The sequence below is a fragment of the Microtus pennsylvanicus genome, chromosome 3, assembly GCF_037038515.1.
Source record: "Microtus pennsylvanicus isolate mMicPen1 chromosome 3, mMicPen1.hap1, whole genome shotgun sequence".
NCBI lineage: Eukaryota > Metazoa > Chordata > Mammalia > Rodentia > Cricetidae > Microtus > Microtus pennsylvanicus.
The window spans coordinates 71,863,568-71,886,591 of record NC_134581.1 but is presented as its reverse complement, the minus strand read 5'-3'; the positions used below and the strand labels follow the sequence as shown (position 1 = coordinate 71,886,591).

At 41.3% G+C, this 23,024-nt stretch overlaps 1 protein-coding gene across 12 annotated transcripts in view; it reads left to right on the top strand.

The window, feature by feature from the left end:
• The window catches only part of Usp28 (ubiquitin specific peptidase 28), a 63,223-nt gene that overhangs the window by 22,385 nt on the left and 17,814 nt on the right, over window positions 1–23,024 (top strand). For 9 of the 12 annotated variants that reach the window (XM_075966007.1, XM_075966004.1, XM_075966000.1 and 6 more), the window contains 8 exons: window positions 5,754–5,840; window positions 6,466–6,603; window positions 7,833–7,906; window positions 8,876–8,955; window positions 13,521–13,669; window positions 15,563–15,690; window positions 17,217–17,312; window positions 21,061–21,240. In XM_075966007.1, coding sequence (XP_075822122.1) covers window positions 5,754–5,840; window positions 6,466–6,603; window positions 7,833–7,906; window positions 8,876–8,955; window positions 13,521–13,669; window positions 15,563–15,690; window positions 17,217–17,312; window positions 21,061–21,240 — 932 coding nt within the window. The remainder of the gene's footprint in view (window positions 1–5,753; window positions 5,841–6,465; window positions 6,604–7,832; window positions 7,907–8,875; window positions 8,956–13,520; window positions 13,670–15,562; window positions 15,691–17,216; window positions 17,313–21,060; window positions 21,241–23,024) is intronic. The other 3 variants (XM_075966005.1, XM_075966001.1, XM_075965996.1) reach the window with 1 other exon arrangement.

The following is a 23,024-nucleotide window of genomic DNA, read 5'->3' as shown; positions in this document are numbered from 1 at the left end:
AGTGGAGTGGTCAGTCAACAGAATCAGGTAGTGATAAGTGCTACAAAGGCATTGTGAAGGAGGTGGGAGAGGGGCTGCTGCTTCTGTGGGTCAGTCAGTGATGGCTTGACCAGTAAGGAGGGACGTGAAGGTGACTAGGGCTTGGGTCATATAGTTACATACAGAACATTTGTGAGTAAAAGTTAGAAAATATATAACCCATGTGAGAGAGAAATCTGCTAGAACTGACTGGGTAAGAATGGAGAATGGGATAGGTGTTGGGGAGAACTGACTCCTGCAAGTTAGTCCTCTGACTTTACACATTACCTGATGTGTGTGTGCTGCTTCCCCAGCCCCCAGTAAATACATACTTAAAATGAAAAGCAAAGGGGTCTGGAGAGATGGCTCAGTGGTTAAGAGCACTGACTGCTTTTCCAGAGGACCTGGGTTCAATTCCCAGCACCCACATGGCAACTCACAACTGTCTGAAGATCCATCCAGTTGCAGGGGATCTGACACTTCACACCAGTGCACATAAAATAAAGTTAAAAAAAATGAAAAGCAAAGTGTATGTAGTACGGAGCAAAACAGGCAAGGTGGCACGTAATCAGCACTTTTGAAGCTGAGGCAAGAAGGTTGCCTGGGCTTCGTAGTGCATTCCATATCAGCCAAGTCCTGTGAGACCCTGTCATAAAAAATAAGAAAAAAGTTAAAAGATGTAGGAAGGTAGAACTAGGACTCTGTGAGCAGTCAGTTACTTCCTATATCTGTCTTGTGTGTGTGTGTGTGGAGACAGAAACACACTGAATTCATGATGCCCTTAACCGTTACTTGGGTAAGAGATATTGAACAGGCTTATGTTTTCCTTATACACTGCTTTCAGCCATTTTTTTTCTTTTGAAAAGTTGGTGAAAGGACAGATGGATTTTGGAATAGTTGTTGAAGGTTATAGGAAAACCAGTTGACTAACAGGATAGCATATTCAAAATCCCCAAAACTTGAGAATTTCAGACTTTGGAATTAGGGGCATTCAGCTGACAGCATTTATGTAAACATTCTAAAGTTGGAAAGACCACAGTCTGGCCCTGACCTTTGGGTTACTGAGGTATGAAATGAAAGAATAGAGGGCCAGTTTGAGGTTTAAGGTGGGTAACTGAGAGCCATGTATGGGTACACACCTGCAGTTCCAGGACTCTGGAAGTTAAAGTGGAAGGCTCAAGAGTCTGAGACTAGCCTGAACTAAGTAATGTGATGTGGGAGTGTCATATATCAATCTCTTGATTTCATTGGTTAAGCAATAAAGAAGCTGCTTGGCCCTGATAGGTTAAAACATAGGTGGGAGGAGTAAACAGAACAGAATGCTGGGAGGAAGAGGAAGTGAGCTCAGAGACGCCATGCTCCCCTCTCCAGGGCGGACGCGAGAGCTCTGCTCTCTGAGGCACACGCGATGAAGCTCCTACCCAGGATGGACGTAGGCTAGAATCTTTCCCGGTAAGACTGATGCTACACAGATTATTAGAAATGGGCTAGTCCAGGTGCAAGAGTTAGCCGAGAAGAGGATAGATATAATGGGCCAAGCAGTGTTTAAAAGAATACAGTTTGTGTGTAATTATTTCGGGGCATAAGCTAGCAGGTGGCCGGGGTGCTGGGGACGCAGCCCCACCGCTCATATTACAACAGATTGGTGCCCAGACGTGTAGACAACTGAATCCACTGAAAGCCTGAGAAAGCTTGGAAAAGAGTAAAGCATGTTTTCTAGGTAGCTGCAATTTCTTGGTTCTACTCTGCTTGCTAGAGGCAAGCAAGCGCTCTCATCTAAGAGAGGCTTCCTGACTCAGCTTCAGCTGCAAAACCCTGCAGCTCTTAAGAGGTCCTGCCACAAAACACTTAAACGGTGTTGACGAAAAGCTGAACGCATGCTTTTTGGTGTTCAGCCATAGCAGGAAAAAAGCTGCGCCGTTTAAAAATGCCGGCTTTCTGGGCTGTCCTGCCAGGGCAAACTCTGACTCTTTTACGCAGGCTGTTCGTGCAGTTTGCAAGCACAGGCTGCTGAAGCTCGCTTGCTGGCAGGGACCTTGAAATGCCATCGAGTTGTGGCGATAAACGTGGCGTGGTTTATCTCCGCCATGAGGCTGGCTAAGGAATGGGCTGGATCCAGCAGCCAAAGCAACAGCTTTAGTCCTACTGATAATGCTTGGTAAATTAAAGACTCATGTGGTCAGAAAAAGAGAGATATACAGTAAAGAGAGGTTCAAAGACAAAGAAAATTTCTAAATGGTTTTCAGTGTGTTAAAAATATATGCAAGCTAGGGCTGGAGAGATGGCTCAGTGGTTAAGAGCATCGCCTGCTCTTCCAAAGATCCTGAGTTCAATTCCCAGCAACCACATGGTGGCTCACAACCATCTGTAATGAGGTCTGGTGCCCTCTTCTGGCCTGTAGACATACACACAGATAGAATATTGTATACATAATAAATAAATAAATATTTAAAAAAATATATGCAAGTTAAAAGTTAAAAGTTCTTAAAAGTAAAAAAAAGGAAGAAAGGGTAGTTGGGTGTGGTAGTACACACCTTTAATCCCAACACTTGGGAGGCAGAGGCAGATTGACCTCTGTGACTTCAAGGTGTGGTAGCACACACCTTTAATCCCAGTGCCTAGAAGGCAGATTGACCTCTGTGACTTCAAGGTGTAGTGGCGTACTCCTTTAATCCCAATGCCTGGGAGGCAGAGACAGGCGGATCTCTGAGAGTTCAAGGACAGCCTGGTCTCCAGAGTTATTCCGGGACAAAGATATACAGAGAATATAAAATAAAAGTAAAAATAAACAAAATAGAGTTAAAATAAAATAAAGCCGTACAAAGATGGAAAATAAACAGAATTTTGATACTGTATGCTATTATACTCTCTTTGAATTGTTTGCTGAGGAAGGAGCAACAACTGCTAAAAGATATTTGTTTATAAATGCTGCTGAACTAATCCAACATAGATATTTTGAAAATGCCTTGACTTTGAAATTTGGATCTAAGGACATGATGCTTTGGAAAGGAGTTTCTTACTTTGTTTTCACAGAGGGTGAGAGTCTGTGGATTGCTTCTATCCCAATATGGTATGATGGACCACACCCTCCTGAAGGGTTGCTGTGAACACCTTCAAGAAATTACTTCACTCAACTGCCAACTGAGATGACCCTGGCACACAGGTTATACCATGAAAGACCCAATTAACGACACCCCTATACAGCAGGAAGCAGTTTGGAGAGAAAAAACTGCTCCCATGTTCCCAAATATGGTTTATAAATGTTCTTTTACATTTAAAGGGGGATATGATATAGTATCATTAGTATATATTTTGCTTTATTGATAGAGATTTAAGGTCAATTTTGTTATATGTATATGTATTTCTGATATTGATTAAGGTATTGTGATTGTGTAGTTCACTTAAAAATGTAATGTATATAGGTTGTTAATAGATAATCATAATAGTCAAGTTTGTAGTCATGTTAGTTAAGATTTTATAGATGTCCATATCTTTCAAAGATTATAGAATATGGCATTTTAAATGTTTTAATAACTTAGGGTTTTTCCATGACAATGAGACACTCTGCTCCTGGCAGCACTAATCTACTTCAAGAAGAAGATGGGCATCGAAGAGGATCCTTATGGAGTTTAATAGCCATTTGGGCAAGAAAACTGCTCTTGCCTGGACTATTGCCTAAACTGGACATAGAGAACCTGCAGAGAGAGGACTACTGAACTTGCCTAAAGGTGAGATGATCTTTCGGGGTTCCTGATTCATGAAAGAGTCTGCAAGACATTCTTCAGGACAAGCAGATAGTGACTGCCTTTGAAATTTCCTGCTTCATGGAAATGTCTGCTGGAAACTATGGGCCTATAGGCTGAAGATGGATGCCCCAACGGTACAGAGAAACTTTGGGTGACTGTCCAGGCAGCGAGATGTCTCTGTCATTTCTAGAGTTTGAAAGTTGCTTATTTCTTGTTTGCTTAGGTAATATTGTATCCTTCTGGAGTCTTTGATGGAGTTGAAGAATAGTTAATTATAGTTATAGTTTTCCTTAGTTATGATAAAGATAAAATAGATGTAAATATTGTAATTTTTACTTGATAACTGTTTTGTTATATGTAATTTTGCTATGTTAAAGTTAAAGCCTTCCTTTTTTTTTTGTTTAAACAGAAAAGGGGGAAGTGATGTGGGAGTGTCATATATCAATCTCTTGATTTCATTGGTTAAGCAATAAAGAAACTGCTTGGCCCTGATAGGTTAAAACATAGGTGGGAGGAGAAGTAAACAGAACAGAATGCTGGGAGGAAGAGGAAGTGAGCTCAGAGAGACGCCATGCTCCCCTCTCCAGGGCGGACGCGAGAGCTCTGCTCTCTGAGGCACACACGATGAAGCTCCGACCCAGGATGAACGTAGGCTAGAATCTTTTCCGGTAAGACTGATGCTACACAGATTATTAGAAATGGGCTAGTCCAGGTGCAAGAGTTAGCAGAGAAGAGGATAGATATAATGGGCCAAGCAGTGTTTAAAAGAATACAGTTTGTGTGTAATTATTTCGGGGCATAAGCTAGCCAGGCAGCCGGGATGCCGGGGACGCAGCCCCGCCGCTCCTATTACAACAGTAATGATCCTTTTTAAAATGAACACACACACACACACACACACGACAGAATAAAACTGCTGTGCTTACAACTCAGATAATAAGTGAGTATTACAGGGACTCAGCAGTTAAATACACCTTACTGTACAATTATGAGCACCAAAGTTTGGATTCCTTGTAACAGGCAAGACAAGACATCTAGCACATGCCTATAACCCCAGCTTCAAGTGGGTGGAGATTGTAGATCATGGGGCTTAGAAACCATGAGAGGTTCCAGGAGAGCCCCTGAGTCTAGGGAATATGTAGAGGATAATGGAAAAGGACATCTAATACTTTTAATGGCCCCTGAGTGTGCACTGGGACACACAACACATGTGCAGGTCTTTTTTTATAATGAATATTATAAAATCCTTGTGCTGTTGAGTCCTGTCTGCCATCACCTGTACCACCACAGACCTAATCATACATGTGTATACCTTAAGCAAGGTATTTGTTTTATTTTCTTAATTTAACAAATGGAACTATACACCTCTGTAACAAAAAGGGAGAGGATGTGGGATGTCCTTCTGTATTTGTTTTTATTGGTTACTGAATGAAGCTGTTTTGGCTAATGGTTTAGCAGAGTAAAGCCAGGCAGGAATCTGAACAGAAATAAAGAGGAAGAATAGGTGGAGTCACTTAGTGCCACGCTGGTAAGACACAGCCTTGTGGCAATACACAGATTAATAGAAATGGGTTGATTTAGGAATTAGAGCTTGCCAGTAAGAAGACATTGCCAAATAATTGTAACTGATAATAGGCCTCAGAGTAGTTATTTTATAGGGGACTTCGGGAACAGGCAAGCAGAGAAAAACTGATCCAGAAGGACCAGTGGGATGGAGAATACTTCTAGCTACATTGATTGGGGCAGAATTTTGCTAAGCAGCCAAGGCTGGCCCTGAAACTCACTGTAGCTAGCTTTGAACATGAGGCAGGCCTTCTGATTTAGAGTCCTGGATGCTGAGATTATAGGCCCAAGTTTCCATGCCCAGCTTCTATCACACACAAAGAGTATATTTCTGAGATTATTCGTGTTTATGTAGACAGAATATGTATACATAATTAATAAATCTTTAAAAATGAAAGTGGCTGAGAATGAATTTCTTTCTCTCAGTCTCTCTTTCAGTTGCCTGAGTTCCGAAGACTTGTTCTCAGCTATAGTCTACCACAGAACGTACTTGAAAACTGTCGAAGTCACACCGTAAGTTGGCACGGAGGCAAAGTTTGTATGTTGCTGGATCAGATGTGCTGGGATGGGCTTTGGCTTGTGCTGATACTTGTTACATTGCTAGGCACTCTCCTCCCTCTTTTGGATAAGAAGTAAGGGCTTATGGAGATGTCCAGTTAAGTAGGAATAAAATTAGGAAAACAGTCTCAACAGCAGTGAGACACCATTCTGACCTGAGTGCTGTGCTGCGTGGGCACACTCAGAACCTGATTCAGGTGGTGTCCTCTCTTATGCCATTGGTTGCTGAGGTCAAGGGATGCAGAGCATCCTGGGGAAGAAGCCTGGACCTTCTTAGAGACATCAGGGTGCACTCTGACTGCGTACTCTCGTCACCGTGCTGTGGGGCATTCTCCTACGGCGTGGGCAGCTCCAGTAAGAGCATCTGTCTTTTCCATAGCATGGCCCCTGGCCCCTAGAGTCTTACTCTTTGTTCTAGAATAACTCCTTGCTGTTTTTATCTGCTTCCTATTTGCTAGGTTATTCTGACTGATTGTAGAGCTTGGTAAATGTGAATTAGAGAATAGTTACTGATAACTTTTCTCTTTATCTGTTCAAACTTTCTAAATAAGATCTTTTAAGTTGGCTGTGTTTTTTATAGGAAAAGAGAAATATCATGTTTATGCAAGAGCTTCAGTATTTATTTGCTTTACTGTTGGGATCAAATCGAAAATTTGTAGATCCTTCTGCAGCTCTGGATCTACTGAAGGGAGCCTTCCGGTCATCAGAGGAGCAGCAGGTACTTGGGGGCTTTGTTTCTTCTCTTGTTTTATTTCAGGATTGAGTATATGAAATCACCTTTGTTAATGTGATACTGCTGTTTTCATTGTTATTGTTTGACAAGCTCTGAACAAAGCTAGACAGGATGCTGAGTAGCTTCATTTACCCTTTATTTTACTCTCAGAAGGTGTAGTGAGGGAGAGTACATGCTATGTGTCTGTGTGCATGAGTGAGAGGTAACACGGGGTTCTGGCAGTCCATGTGCACGAATGAGAATTATACAAGGTGCTTGTACTACCAAAGGAAGAAGATGTGGTAGACAGAGTAGCAGCCTCCCCCGGCATGATAGCTCATGCCTTAATCCCGTACACAGGCATCAAAGGCAGGAGGAGATTACTGCACATTGGCAGCTAACTTGGTCTACACAGTGAACGCCAAGCCATCTAGGGCTACTTCACAAGATGTCTCCAATAACCAGGAGGATTAAAAAAAAAAAGTTAAAAGAGGCTGTTGAAGCAGTAAAGAATTTGAAAAGTAATTCAGTGAGCTGTAGCAAAGGATAATTGAGAGAAGTCAAGTCCTTTGTCTAGTAGAAATCTTAATATGGTTTGGAGTTTGAGACAAAATCTCAATATTAAACCCAGGTGGACTTTGAACTTTGAACTTCTCATCCTACAGCCTCAGCCTCCTGAATGTGGGATTACAGGCTTGCAGCATCATTCCAGGATAGAAATCCTCTTTTTCAAACCACCTAAATTCAGCAGCTTTTCTGAGCAATCTTTCCTTTCTCCGCCTGCCATTAAACTCAAAGCTGTTGCTGTTACACCAGCTTCTTTCTGCATGCAGTGTTAAACCTGCTCTTCATTACATAGCTAACCAGCATTCTCAAAATAGTTTGTAGAATTGCCTTTCTCCATCAGTTCTTATAGAATTCTTGTGGACTCTAGTCTGTTCTTTGGGCCTTTGTAAAAATGCCTAATTGGAGCTGGTGCTTGTGTCTCTGTCACACAGAGATGTGGCCAGCTCTGCAGAGCTCCACTCCTTCCTGGCCTAGCATGGTCAGATCTCATCAATGCCCTGCAGTTTGTCTCTAGTTGCTGGCTCCCATTCCTGTGTCTATGCAAGTTTGGTTCCCAAAAAGGAGATTGTGTCATAGTAGAGTCTTTAATTGTGGGCTTAAGGGCAAACCTTTGTTTCCCTGAGTACAGTATTGCATCTAACTTACTGCAATTTGTGCCTCTCTTATAGCAAGATGTGAGTGAATTCACACACAAGCTCCTGGATTGGCTGGAGGATGCGTTCCAGCTAGCTGTTAATGTTAAGTGAGTGTTGAGGGTTTGCCTGCACATCCTTCCGACTCACAGTTACCACTGAGAATTATGGTGGGGGAAAGTCACTCTTCTCAAGTAGAAACTGGTGTTTGCCAAACCTCTTGGTGGCCCCTGGACTATTCCTCATTGTGTAGCCCTGTTTTAGCTTTCCCTTTAGAGAGCTAGATTGTCCCGTTAACCTGCAGCCTTTTTTTTCACTTGTGAAAGAATAAGCCCCAACTAACTGTTTGGTTGTAAGATGTGATTAAAAGCTGGTAAATGAGTCCTAGATGTGAATGTGGTGTATGATATGAAACCATTATATTTGATGTCACTCACCTGTGGTATCTGCTTAGCATTCACAAAGGATAGGGATCAATCACCCCAGCCAGGGCCACAAGGACATGCATGTATCATCCTGTTGTGGCTGCCAGGAACCTGCTTTTCTATGTAGGTTTAAATCTGAGGTTGGAGAGTAAAGTACCATGAAATAGTTTGCAACTGGGAACTTACAGAGTTAACTACAATGTAAAACAGGCTTTAGAAAAGAAAATTTGCACCCTAATTCTGTTGTGCCACTGAGAAAACTTTATTTGTAAAACTCTTGAGGTGGGGGTGGTTCATTCTTACTGTTCTGCTATTCTCTACCTTTTGTATATACCTGTCAACAGACATAGGTGTCTATAACAAATGTCTACACACACACATACATATGAATACATTTGTCACCGTGTGTGACTCCCTAACATCCTAAAGACTAATATTCCCGAGGTCAGGGTTCATACTTTGCATCTCCAGCACAATGCCAGGTATCTTTGTCAGTGTCTGTGCTGAACTAAGTCAGTCCTTGCTTCCTTAAATGCCGTATGGCAGTCTGTGGTTAATGAAAATAGACTACTGTTGGTTTTGAATGCACTTGGGTTTTATGAGAACGTATTTGATCCAACTGACACAGAATTGTCTATCTCTCTTTTAAAATAGCAGCAATCCCAGGAATAAGCCTGAAAATCCCATGGTGCAGCTGTTCTATGGTACTTTCCTGACGGAAGGGGTTCGAGAAGGTAAAGTCTGTCCTGTGTGTTGGTTCCTAGCTGTTACTGTTCCTCACTGCTGTGAACTTTCAGGCAGACATAGTAGCCTTAAAAGTCCAACAAATCCTGGACTGGCACTGACTCTGGCTTTTGTCTGTGTGACTTTGAACACATAGTCTGTGAGCTCCAGCATCCTTAGTCTCATCTGTGCAGTGGGCACAGTCTTTGTCCTAGACTTTATATTAAATTGTGTGACATCTATGTAGATGGCAGGGGTGCTACTTTTTTTTGTTTGTTTGTTTTAGGATTTTGACTTTGTACAAATAGAATGATATCAAAACCTGTGAATTCAACAGCTTGTGAACCCACAGCCAGTTGTTCTCTGTATAGCCTCTGTCTGCTCTTCTCCCTCGTTTTATGCATTTTTATTATTTGATGTTTTGGTGTCGTTTGTTAAGAGCTTGTGAGGGTTTTTTGATTGTTGTTTTTTGTTTCTTGAGACGAAATCTCACACATAATGTAGGCTAGCCTAAAATTTGCATTTGCCTAGGGTGAGACTTCAGATCCTCACCAGTCCTCCTGCATCAGCCTCCCAAATGATTACCAGCATGCACCACCACTGGGGCTATTTTTTAAATGTATTGTTTGTGTTTATTTTTGGTACTGGGACTTGAACCCAGAATTCATGCTGCATTCTTACTGCTATACCCCTGGCTCCTGATAGTATTAGAAATATAGCCTAGTACTCCATGGATTAGCATTACTCTGTTTTGGCTTATGGTTCTAGAGGATTAGACTCCATAATAGTGGGGACAGCATGACAGCAGGAAGCTAAGAGATTACATCTTTAACTGCAAGTATGAAACAGCCAAAGCAAACTGGAAGCAGGGAAAAGGCTATGAACTCTTAAAGTCAACCTCTAGCAACATCCTTCCTTTAACAAGGCTACCTCCTCAGTCTCCCCAAACAGCACTACTAACTGGAGACCAAGTGTCCAAATGACTTAACCTATGGGAGACATTTTTCATTCAAACTATATTCTGCTCCCTGGACCCCAAGGGCTCCTGGCCATATCATAATGCAAAATGCATTTAGTCTAACTTCAAAAGTCTTCTATGGTCTTTCATAGTCTTCAACACTATTTAAAAGTCCAAGGTCTCTTCTGACACTCAAGAGAATCTCTTAATTGTAACCCTTTATAAAATCAAAGGATAGATTATATACTTTCAATATGTTTTCTTACCCGAAGGGAGGAATGGGGGCATAGTGAGAAAATGCTAAATCAAAGCAAGACCAAAACCCATCAGGACAAATCCCAAATCCTATAGTTCAATGTCTGGTGCCTGGGACTTCAGCTTTATAGGGCTTCGTGTCTCTCAAGTCAGCACCATTTGGATGACAGATAGCGCCTAGTTCAGCTGCTGGCTTGGGATGGATCCTTGACTCCTTGAATCACCTTAGCAGCAGCTTTTGTTCTTGCTGCTTTCTGGGAGCTCTCTGTTACAAGTTGGAAGCTTGCTGGGCAGGGTCTTGCCCTCCCTTTGTTCTAGCACAGAGCAGGCCTCTCTTTAAAGATTGATGATCTAACAATTACAGCCTTTCTTTCAGTATGTGCCTTGGCTATAACTATCCAAACTATACATTTTGTTTTTCTTTTTACCCCGCTTGTTCTTTTTGACAGTAGATCTATGCGAGCATTAACAATAAACATGCCATAAATTCAACATTTTGCAGTCTTGAAATTTCCTCTGCCAAAGAAATCATTCCATTACTTTTTAATTTTGCCTTGGGCACATTCCCAGAACAAGGGCAGAAGGCAGTCTAGAGTCTATGCCAGAATATCACAGGAGGGCCTCGAGGCATTGTCAGTCCTGGCTTCCCTCTGAAGCCTCTCAAGCCAGGCCTCCATAGTCCGTATTGCTCTCCTTCAGCACTATTGTCTTCTAGGCTCCTACTAGAACAGTCCTTTAATTTGAGTTCTGCCTTTAACATTCAATACTTTTTTTTTCTTCCATATTCCTCCGAAAAACAAGCCAACAAGTTGGCAACTCTCTGGTCCAAGTTCTACATTAGTTCTCCATTGTGATAAAATACCATGAATAAAAGCAAATTCTGGAGTTTAATTTTGGCTACTGTTCCACAAGGACCAGTGTCCGTCATGGTGGGAAGCATGGTGAGGCAGCAATCTCCAGGCATGGTGGAGGAACAGGAAACTGAGAGATAATATTTTTAGCTGCAGGCTTGAAGCAGAAAAAGCAAACTGGGAATAAGGTGAGACTAAACTCCAAGGCTACCTCCAGTGATGTGCTTCATTCATTAAGGTCTAAGCCTACAAATTAAATGGTGCACAAACTGGGAGGAAGTTTGAAATGTCAAATAGCTAGTTATTACTCAAATTCTCAGTTTATATATGTAATTTTAAAATGTCGGGCTGGAAAGGTGACTCAGAGATTAAGAGCACAGGCTCTGCTCTTCCAGAGGTCCTGAGTTCAATTCCCAGCAACCACATGGTAGCTCATGAACATCTGTAATGAGACCTGGTGCCCTCTTCTGTCACACAGGCATGTATGCAGGCGGAACACTGTATACTTAAAAAAATTACTTAATGAATAAATCAATCATCTTTTTGTTTTGTTTTTTGAGACAGGGTTTTTCTGTAGTTCAGCTCTCCTGGAACTAACTTTTGTAGACCAGACTGGCCTTGAACTCACAGGGATCCACTTGTCTCTGCCTCCCAAATGCTGGAATTAAAGGCGTGTGTCACTACCACCCAACAATAAATAAATCTAAGAAAAATAAAAAGTCATTGTCTTAGTTAAGGTTACAGTTGCTGTGAAAAAACACCCTGGCCAAAAGTAAAAAAGTTGGAGAGGAAAGGGTTTATTTGGTGTTACACTTCTTTGTTGGCTGTCTATCACTGAAGGAAGTCAGGACAGGAACTCAAGCTGGGCTAAAACCTGGAGTCAGGAGTTGATGCAGAAACCATGGAGGAATTGCTGCTTACTGGCTTGTTCTTCGTGGCGTGCTTAGCCTGCCTGTTTGCTTGCTTGCTTGCTTTAGATTTATTTATTTGGGGGCTGGAGAGATGGCTCAGCAGTCAAGAGCACTGACTGCTCTTCCAGAGGACCCAGGTTCAGTTCCCAGAACCCACATGGCAGCTCATACCTGTCTGTAACTCCAGTTTCAGAGGACCCAACACCCATGGCAAAACACCAGTGTACATAAAGTAAAATATCTTTTTTAAAAAGATTTATTTATTTTTATATATGCGGTGTTCTATCTGCATGTAAACCTTGCATGCCAGAAGAGGGCATCAGATTTCATTATAGATGACTGTGAGCAACTATGGTTGCTGGCAGTTAAACTCAGGACCTCTGGGAGAGATGCCAGTGCTCTTAACTACTGAGCCATCTCTCCAGCCCCTGCCTGCTTTCTTATAGAACCTAGGACCACCAACCAGTGTAAGGATGGCATCATCTGAAATGGGCTGGGCCCCTCTCCCTCATCTGTCACTAATTAAGAAAATTTTCTACAGCTGGATCTTATGGAGACATTTTCTCAATTTAGGTTCCCTCCTTTCTGATAACTCTAGCTTGAGTCAAGTTGACATAAAACTAGCCAACGCAGTCATAGACTGCCCCTGATTGAGGAAGATGCCCCAAGTCAACTTGATTTCTCATGTGCTCACATAGGTTAGTAAATCCTCCCCTCCCTATTCCCCATCCCCTGACACAAAGGATCAAGGACTGACTTGGAACTCTCTTCTTAGCCTCTGTTTGTTTTAATCAATACTGAAATCCCCTCCTTCTGAGAATGCAACCCAGGACTGACTATATTGAGTCAGTGGTATCCACTCAACTACATCCTCAGCCATCATGTGTGATTCATGTATGACTAGTTGGCATACATGAATCTGGGCTCCATTTCACCCTTTTTTATTTATGTATTTTATGTACATGGCATTAGACAATTACGAGCTGCATGTGGATGCTGGGAATTGAACTCAGGACCTTTGGGAGATCAGTGAGTACTCTTAACCACTGATCCTCCAGACCCATCCACACCCACCCCCTTTCTTTTACTTGAAATATTTTGTGTTGTTTCTTTGAGGCAGAGACTTGCTTTGTAGTTCAGGATGGACTTGAAGCCTCAGTACTCAGCCTTTCAAGTGCCGCTGTGTCCATATTGAAATACATTTTTATTAAGAAACTGATTTGTTTGTAATAATTTCCTAGTTCCCCCAGTCTGAAATTTGCTGCTTACATTCCCAGTTTACATACTTAACATTTGAAATAGTTTCTCATTTGTAAATTGGTTGAATCTTCTACAGTCTTATTCCAGTCCAGCCAAGACTCTGTTGAGGAGGGTCTTTGACTGGGGACGAGGGTACATTGGGTGGCTTTACTTTTTGCAGAATCAGTGGTTGCTCATTGTTGTTCATGCCTGTGTTGACTGGAGTTTACCGCGCTGGCTTAAGTTGTTTCTAACCAGTTCTCAGGAGACTGCTGAATTATAGAAGGTGCTATCTCAGTGGAGCCAAAGAAGTAGACTTGAAATGGTGTGGTGACGCTTTAACATTCCCCTTCTTTGCCTAGGAAAGCCCTTTTGTAACAACGAGACCTTCGGCCAGTATCCTCTCCAGGTAAACGGTTATCGCAACTTAGACGAATGCTTGGAAGGGGCCATGGTGGAAGGTGACATTGCGCTGCTTCCTTCCGATCATTCAGTGAAGTATGGACAAGAGGTAAGGTGTATATCTTTGCTTGTTCTGCCAGTGACAAAGCCACTAAAGTAGGATTGAACTTTTAGGGAAAGAGGTTCGAATTACAAGTTAGATAATACACTGAACAGAACTTGAATCTGTCTTCTCTCTCTCACCAGTTGATTTGAATCAGTGAGTCTTCATGTTTTGATAAAGTTCTTTGCTAAAACTGAATTTGAGTTACTCATGTAAAGGTTTATGCTGCTTCTGATATTTCAGTATGATCAAGTTTCTCTCTTTCTGTTGAAGCCTACCTGTACCTGAGTAGGGAGAACGCAAAGCCTCCATATTTTCGGAGGGTAAAAGTGATTAACTCCTATGGTATGCCATTTAGAATATTTTCCCTATTACAGTATTTATTGTTCTCAGTTGTAAATTCTTTTGCTTTTACATTTTTAAAATATAATTTTCATTTATTTATGTGGGATTCTTGTTTTTTGATGGGTTGGAAGTGGTTAACACATGGGTAACTAATACCCAGGTAGGATAGTTAGTAATTCATCCAGTTAGGCAGGAAGTAGTGAACAGCATTGTAGCATAATTGTCAGTATTGCCTCATTTGGTTTACTCCCCTCTCTTATATTTTGAGGCAAAATTGTGGCCTGTGGAACTGTCCAACGCAATTACAAAAGGAGAAATTGGCTTGAACTAAAGTAGGGTACGTGACACGGACTTGTGGAGGTGTGTTAGTTCTAGAAGGTGCTGGGATCTGGAGAGGTTTCTCCTCGGCTTCTCCAGGAAAGAATGGATTCTTAGCAGTTCCTAGCAAGAGCCGTACCATGTGTGCCAGTTTTTGTGTTCTCTTACGAGTTAATATTTACTACTTGTGCAGTGTCCAAGGATGAAAATTCTGCAAAAATAAAACTTAGCAGAAGTCATTATGCTTAATTAGATTTAATTCTGAAGAGCCAGTCAAGGTGGTTTGTGCTTATAATTTTATCACTTAAGAGACTGATTAATCAGGAGGATTGTTGCAAGTTCAAGACCAGCCTTGGCTGCTTAGTGAGGTCAAGGTTACCCAAGCTACAGAGTGAGACTCTGTCTCAAGAATAAAGAAGAAGATGAAAGATTGAGCTGTGAGGTTTTCAGTCTATTCACCTGGTGCCAGCAGGGTCCCTGGAGGGACCCCTGAACCCTGGTAGAAGAGTGCTTAAAGCCCCCTAGGAACCTCTGGCATGTGGGTAGACTGGAGCAGTTCTTCTCAGCTGTGGTCAATGTGTTGAAATGGGTTCTTTTCATTTTAGGAAGCCAGTTGTTTGCTACTCTGAAACTCTGGGTATTATTGTAGGCTCACTTGACTGACTTTCTTCTCAGAGATCTGTATACTGGAGATCAGATTGTTTTCCTTAGAAATATAAGGAATTACAACATTCTGAGACTAATTCAAATTTCCCTTTTATACATAAACAGGATTTAAACTGTAGTTAGCTGTAAATAAATAGTATATGATATATTTCAGTATTTGTTTTATTTAGATGATTATTGGATGCAGTTATCTCTTAATTATGTGCTGTTGGGATTGTAGTTTCCAGCTCTTTGGTTAGGCTATCTGTTTCCTGTAAGATCTGAATGTCTTGAATGTTTATGGAATGATTTGTGTTGGTGCTTGGTCAGTTCTTCTATTCCACAGTGGTTATTTCTAAGGATAATGGTTGAATGCAATACTCGTGGCTAGATAGTAAATTTGGAGGCCAAGGAATGCTTAACCATATTCTCCAAGTATGATTTTAAGTATTTAAGGTTAGTATGTGAAATAAAATGCTATATATTATTAATTAAATTCCATATCAAAAGTTTGGTGAAGGATATTTTAAATATGGCTGTTATTTCCTGAAATTAATTTTCCCTTTTCCCGTGTTTCTACCTTGAACATAGCGTTGGTTTACCAAACTACCTCCAGTGTTGACATTTGAACTCTCCAGATTTGAGTTTAATCAATCTCTTGGGCAGCCAGAGAAAATTCATAATAAGCTGGAATTTCCTCAGATTATTTATATGGATAGGTGAGTCTTGGTTCAATTGACTTTGTGATGTTAATTGCAAAAGTAGAAATGGCTGTGGGCTATGTATTTGTGTATGGAGATCTCCTGGACATCTGGATAATGTACACATTAGACTATGAATCTGCATTTGAGTTTGTATTTCTGAGAATCTCCTAGGGTAATGTGACTGAATAGCTAGGCATAAGTCTGGGCTCAAAACATATATCTTGTTTCCATGGATGCTGTAAACCAATAAGAGTAAAGAATGCAAAGCAGGTGCTTGCTTATATTATCAAGGTTAGACAAACCCACAGGAATACCAGCTAAAGGGTTGGTTTGTTGGGGTTTTTTTTTTGTTTGTTTGTTTATTTGTTTGTTTGAGACAGAGTCTCTCTGTGTAGCTCTGGCTATCCTGAAACTCTTTCTGTAAACCAGGCTGGCCTTGAACCCATAGAGATTAAATGCTTATGCTACCACAGCCCAACTCAACTAAGTTTCTAATGATGCTTAGGTTTCTGTTTTACAACCAAATTGGAGAACATAACATCCTTTAGCTTTGACATAAAATGTCGCCATCACTCTCCAGCCACCATCTGGAAAATGGATTTTTTTGAAGCTTTTCTAATAAGGACCCACTTGTGGGTAGAGAAAGAGAAAGAAAGAGAATGAATACAAATCCATTATTAGCATGGAACAGATTGATCTCAGATCTCATCCCACACACCCTGGAACTTTGGGCATTTTTTATTGGTTTAGTATGAAAAAGAATCCGTACACTGTCAGTGGTTTCAGCCTCAAAATTGTTTTGGCTTTTTGGCTTCTTCCATTTCCATAGAAATTTTACTGACTTGCCAGTTTCTGACAGCTAAGGGATTCTCATTGGTTGGATTGTGTTGCACATGTAAGTCAGTGGTTTCTTAATGGCTTGCAGCCCTTCAATATGTATGATTAAATTCATCATTAAGTAAATAATCCCTTTGATATTATGAGTTTTTGAAATTTTACTCTCTGTTCTCTCTGAGCAGATAGAAATAAAGTTGGTTGTATTGGTTACTGAAGTGACACCATATCTTCTGGCTGTGCTAAAGCTCACTGATTCTGCTGTGATCCACAGCTGGAGAACAGCTCTGCTTCCTGTACTATCTCTGTACCTCTTGTCTTACCTTACTACACTGGCTTCACCTTTAGTAAAAGCATTTAGTAACAGTGGTAAGAGTGGGCATCCTTGCCTCATTGCTGACCTTGGTACTGGTAGTGTAGTAGCACTGGGTTTGATTAACAACAATGTGTTAAGCTAGATTTGGTGGCATATCACTGTAACTTAGCACTAGACCATGAAAGACCAGAAATTGAAGGTCATCCTTAGCTACAGAAGGAGTTGGAGGTCAGTCTGAGCTATGAGATTCTGTCTCAAGCCAAAAACCAAAGTAAAAACAATATATATTATTGGTTATTCTATAACTGCATGTTTTGAGGAAGTCATCTTCACTGAGATTTTGTCATTAGTATTTGCTAATATTTCTATCCATGGGTTATCGTTTGCTTAGGTACATGTACAAGAGCAAAGAGCTTATTCGAAATAAGAGAGAGAGTGTTCGAAAGTTGAAGGAGGAAATACAGGTTCTGCAGCAAAAATTGGAAAGGTGAGTCTATGGGCATTTTTATGCTTAGCAACATAAAACAAATAAAATAATAAGATCAGCGATTATGTTTATATTTAAAAGTTCAGAGCTAATAACTGGTGTTTCATAAAATAGCCAAGATCTTCATTTTAAGTGTAAAGGAGTCTTCAAGGCCAGCTAATAAGATCTGTGGGTAGGTGGTCCCGAGGACTTCAGGGACTCAGACATACTGTGACTAACAAGTAAGTGAGGGGAACCCCAGCTTTACAATGTCTGTTCCTCCTGCTTTCTGGCTGAACAAACTTGAGAGGCAGTTTTCTTTGTAGTCCAATCACTTGTCCTCATTGTTTTTGTTGTGTTTGGGTTTTTTGATTTGTTTTGGTTTTGGTTCTTTTGTTTTTGAGACAGAGTCTAAACTCAACGAGAATGACTTTGAACTTTTGATTCTCCTGTCTCTACCTCCCCAGGGTTGGGATTGCAATGGCCACTGTGCCTGGTCATTTCACTTGTGAAAAGTGGGCTTGGAAGTGTTGAGATGGTGTGGTGCTGGCTGAGTACATGTGCTGAGTTCTTCTGGAGGACTCTGCTTTCTTTTTTGCAGTGCCATCCAGATCTCCTTAGGCAAGGTCAGCTTGATTTCTTTTTTCCTTTTTTTCTGTTTTCTCGGTAAGCAACCTTTATTGATTCTTTGCAGATTTCACATCATGCGTCCCAATCCCACTTATCTCAGTTTGATTTCTTCATAGTCTAGGTAGATCCATTGGTTTAACCTTTACAAAGGAAATCCGTACACTGTTGGTGGCTTCCCCTCCCCAACTCCATCTAATAACAGTCTCCCTTCTACTACCATCCCATCTTACCCAACCTGCTATTGGGTCATTTATTTCTCCAAGGGACACACGTTCCACCCAGATCCAAGATTAACATTTTTTACTCTATATGTGGGATATGGGGTGAGAGAATTCTCTCCTTCCACTATTATGTGGATTCTGGGCATCAAACTCAGGTCACCAGGCTTGCATGACAAGTGCCTTTATCTGCTGAGCCATGTCACTGGCCCGAGTGTTTTAGAGAACTTAAAGACTCAGCGAGCCGGGTGGTGGTGGCGCACGCCTTTAATCCCAGCACTCAGGAGGCATAGGCAGATGGATCTCCGTGAGTTCGAGGCCAGCCTGGTCTACAAGAGCTAGTTCTAGGTCAGGTTCCAAAGTCACAGAGAAACCCTGTCTCGGGAAAAAAAAAATACTCAGCGAGATTACGGGAATATTGTCCTTAGTGTAATACTACTCTAGATTTTGAATTATAAGTGACCTTGTCTCAGAGAACAAACCAAGTATTCGTTATTTCTTCACTAAATAGCTGTGGTAGGTATTGAAAGTAAGATTTCTTTTATATAGAATAGACAGACAATACTTTTGAAAACACTTTGCTATTTTTTTTTCTCTGTGTTGAGATTTGAGCGCCTTGTGCCCAGTAGGCAAATGCTCTGTCCTAGACTGATTCCCAGCCCGTCTCTTGGTCTGATCCTATTTTTCAAAACAGGTGCTACCTTGTATGAAGTAGTTGTCCTAAGATCTGAAACTTAGACGTGATTGCCACAAATAAACACAAATCTCCTAGATGATAAACTTCTCTGGGGTTTTTATATAAGTATTCTATTAAAATGTAACAAGCCTGGAAAAGTTAGCTGGAAGCTGGTACGCTATGTTCCTGTGTTGGGTTATCAGTTCTGCTCTCTGTTTTAGATTGCGTAGAGTTTGATAAGCTTGTAATGGAAGAGCACATTGAAGTGCATGGCAGTGATTGAATGGTAGGGTTCTTCCACCCTGACAGGCACACACTGTTCCTCCATTAGTGACCTTGAGGGGACACAGTGGTTGGTAGCCAAGCCTTTGCCTTGTCTAAAGCAGCCTTTGCTATACGCCTCTGTCATTTGTTTGATGCTGAGTTGCAGTGCCCTTTAGTTTTCACTCATGTTTTTATTTTATTCTCTTTTGTTGTTGTTAGTTTGGGTTGAGACAACATATCACTATAGAAGCTTGAACTTGCTATGTAGACCAGGCTGGTCATAAAATCATAACGATTTGCCTGCCTCTACCTCTTAAGTACTGGAATTACAGGTGCACGCTACCAAACCCTGCTCATTTAACAGTGGTGCTGTTGTTGCTGCTGTTGTTGTTGAGATGGGTCTTCTATACCCCAGAGTGTCCTCAAACAGTGTGTAGCTGAAGAGGACCTTGATTTTCTATCCTCCTGCCTATACCTTGTGAGTGCTGGGTTGAGTGTTACCATGCCTGTTTTGTGTAGTGCTATGAAGCAAACTAGGATTTCACAGATGCAATGCAAGCAGTCTACCCACAGCTGCAGCTCAAGCTCTAGGATTTTTATTTTGTGGTGTCCTTTTTGCTACAGAAATAGATGCTTTTCTTAATTCCATGTTTAAATGCATTTCTTTCTACTGTATTTAGGGAAGAAAAATGGTGACGTGGCTGTTTTCTTTTATAAGATGGAAATCTAGAATAATGAAGTTTCCTGTGTGAACCAGTTAGGTTGATTATCCTACCTTTAAATTCTACTTTAGTGAACTGTAGACTCCATTGAACTAAATCTCCATAGTGAGTTTAAAGTAATGGCAGAATATAAGGTATTATTAAAGTAGTTTGTTTAGAGGCTGAAGAGATGGCTCAGGAGTCAACAATGTATGCTGTGCTTGCAAAAGAGCAGAGTTCAGTTCCTGGCACTCATGTCATTGTGACTCACAACCACCTATAACTCAAGATCCAGGGAATCCAGTGTCCACTTCTGGACTCTGAGCACCTGCATGCACATGTGTGTGCACAAACACACAGATACACACACACGAAAATTAATTTAAAAATAAAACCTTAAGGAGCTGGAGAGATGGCTCAACAGTTAAGAGCACTTGCTGCTCTTGCAAAGGATCCAAGTTCAGTTCCCCCAGATTCACATAGCAGCTCATAACTCCAGTTCTGGGGATCCTACACCTCTTCATGACCACCTAGGGCATTCATGTGTACAGACATACATGTAAGCAGAACACTCACATTTATAAAATAGAAATACATCTTTAAAAATAACTTTAAATACTACTTTGCTATTTCAGTCATATATTTGTGACTATTATTTACTCTTCCTGAAGAAATTGCAAATAATTTATGTCTGGCCTATGCCATCAATCACATTCACGAATAATAGAGTATGTGAAATGTCTAATTTCGATTTCTGGATTTCTCTCACTCAGTTATGAAGCAGTTGGCCTAAAAGGGCAAAGAAAATGCCCTTGAGTATTTTCTTTGCATCACCAGATGGTTTTCCAGTTGTAGTGTGGAGCACGTATGTTCCTTTAAGAAGAACTAAGTTGATGAGCAGAGCCTGGCTGTGACTGACAGCAAAGCAGAGCAGGAGCTGTCTGGAATGGTCCCATTTGGCGTCAGGGTCAGACTTGTAGCAGTTTTATTATTAGAGCCTTTTTTAACCTTATAGATCGAGCAACCAATTAGCTACTATGTGTAGATTTTCTTGATGTAATATTGAGATAACACTCTCACTAGGCTTCCCCAAACTTACTCTGTAACCTAGGTGGTTCTTAAACTCTGGCGATCCTTCTGCCTCAGCCTCCTGAGTGCTAGTGTTATAGGTGGATATTAGCACACCTGAGGCTTCCCATTGACTCTGCATGATAAGGTTTTTGTTAGCAGTTCTGCCCAGCAGACTTGGGCAGGAGTGTTCCAGTGTCTTTGTCTCTTAGGTATGTGAAGTACGGCTCCGGCCCAGCTCGGTTCCCGCTTCCCGACATGTTGAAATACGTTATTGAATTTGCCAGTACAAAACCTGCCTTTGAAAGCTGTCTGTCTGGAAGTGCTGAGCACATGACATCACCACCTCCTTCAGTGCACTGCCCAGTTTCTGATCTCACATCCAAGGAAAGGTAATGGAAGCAGACTTCTTAAATGCGTTGTATTGTTTTTCCATTCTTATTTGAACCATTTCCCATCTTTTTCAACTGCTGAGCTCTCACCCCAGATAGCTCAAGGGGTGAGCTTTGTCCTCAGGGAAGAGTTTTATCCCCACCCCTTCTGGCTGTGTCCTTAGTACTTGTCACTGTCCATTTCCTGGATCAGACTCTTCAGGACTGCTTTGCTCTGAGCTAACTGCCCCGGAACGCCTTTCTCAGAGTTCAGATAGGCTGTGGTTTTCTAGGTCTCTGTCTTTTTCAGGTTTTCCAGGTTCTGTGCTTCATCTGTGGTAAAGGAAGAGTGTCTTAAGTAAACAACAAGGAAAAAAACCTACTCATGAGCAGAGTTACCCAAGGGAGGGACTGGCTAGAATTCTCAGGACAAGAAGACTGGGCTCATGAAGACATAGGGAGGCCAAGCCAGGATCCTCTGACTATGCTCATTCAGCCAACAGTCTCTATAGCCTGAAAGTGCCAGCAGGTTCAGCATGTATGTGCCTTGGTAATAAAAAATACTAGGGCACATTTGTCCCCCACAGAGAAAAGCTTATGTTAAAAACCCAGTTGCTAGCCAGGAGGTAACAGCTTTAATCTTAGCACTTGGGAAGCAGAGGCAGGCAGATCTATGAATTTGTGGCCAACCTGGTCTACATTGAGTTCCAGGACAGCCAGAGTCACACAGAGAAACCCTGTCTCAAAAACAACATTAAAAAAAGGAGAAAAAAAACTGATTTGTTGAGGCTAGAGAGAATGCATACTGCTTTTGCAGAGGACCCTAGTTAACAGCACCCACGTCAGGCAGCATTACTTTGGTAATGTTAGTAGATAAATTTGCATTTACTTCTCTTTTCTTGCTATTGGGCTTGGCTTATTCAGTGTAGGGAGTCAAATCCAGTGTCTTATGCATGTTAGGCAAGCATTATGCCATCTGAGCATAGTGCTTTTATGGATTTTGTTGTTTCTTTGTTTTGAGAACAAGATCTTACTTTATAGCACTTATAGGTTTTAAACTTGAGCAGTGGTTCTCAACCTGTGGGTTGTGACCCTTCTTGGGATCAAATGACCCTTTCTCAGGAGTTGCCAAAGGCCATAGGAAAATACAGATTTACATTATGATTCATAACAATGGCAAAATTACACTTATGAAGTAGCAGTGAAAATAGTTTTATTGTTGTGGGTCAAACAACAAGAGAAATCGTATTAAAGGGTCTCAGCATTAGGAAGGCTGAGAACCACTGAGTTTGAGGTTTTTCTGCCCCCATTTCATTTCTTGGGTGCTGGGGTTATAGGCATATTCCAACTTAGTTCTGTTAAATGCTACTCTTGCCATTGGTCCAATGGGGATAGCACTAATGTCAGCCTCATAACAAGCTGAGTTAAATGAGGTGGTTCATATAAGAAAAAGTTACCTTTTCTATATGTAGATTTTAGATAAGACCTCACCACATAGTTCACGTTGGCCTTGCAATTGAGACCCTCCTGCCTCAGCCTCACCATTGCTAGAAATCACATCTTTGTCACTGCTTTCTTTGTAACTGTACCTTTTCATATAGTGGTTGGTTTTTTAAAGTGCATTAGCTTAGGTACAGTTGAATTTTCTTTCTTCCTTTTTGAGAAAGGCTCTCAACTGTACCAGGGTGGCCTCAGTGTCACAGCAGTCCTGTATTAGCCTCCCAAGGGATGAGATTACAGGTTTCTGCCACCATGCCCAGCCCAACTTGCATTTTAGGTATTACAAAATGAGTATCATCTTTTGT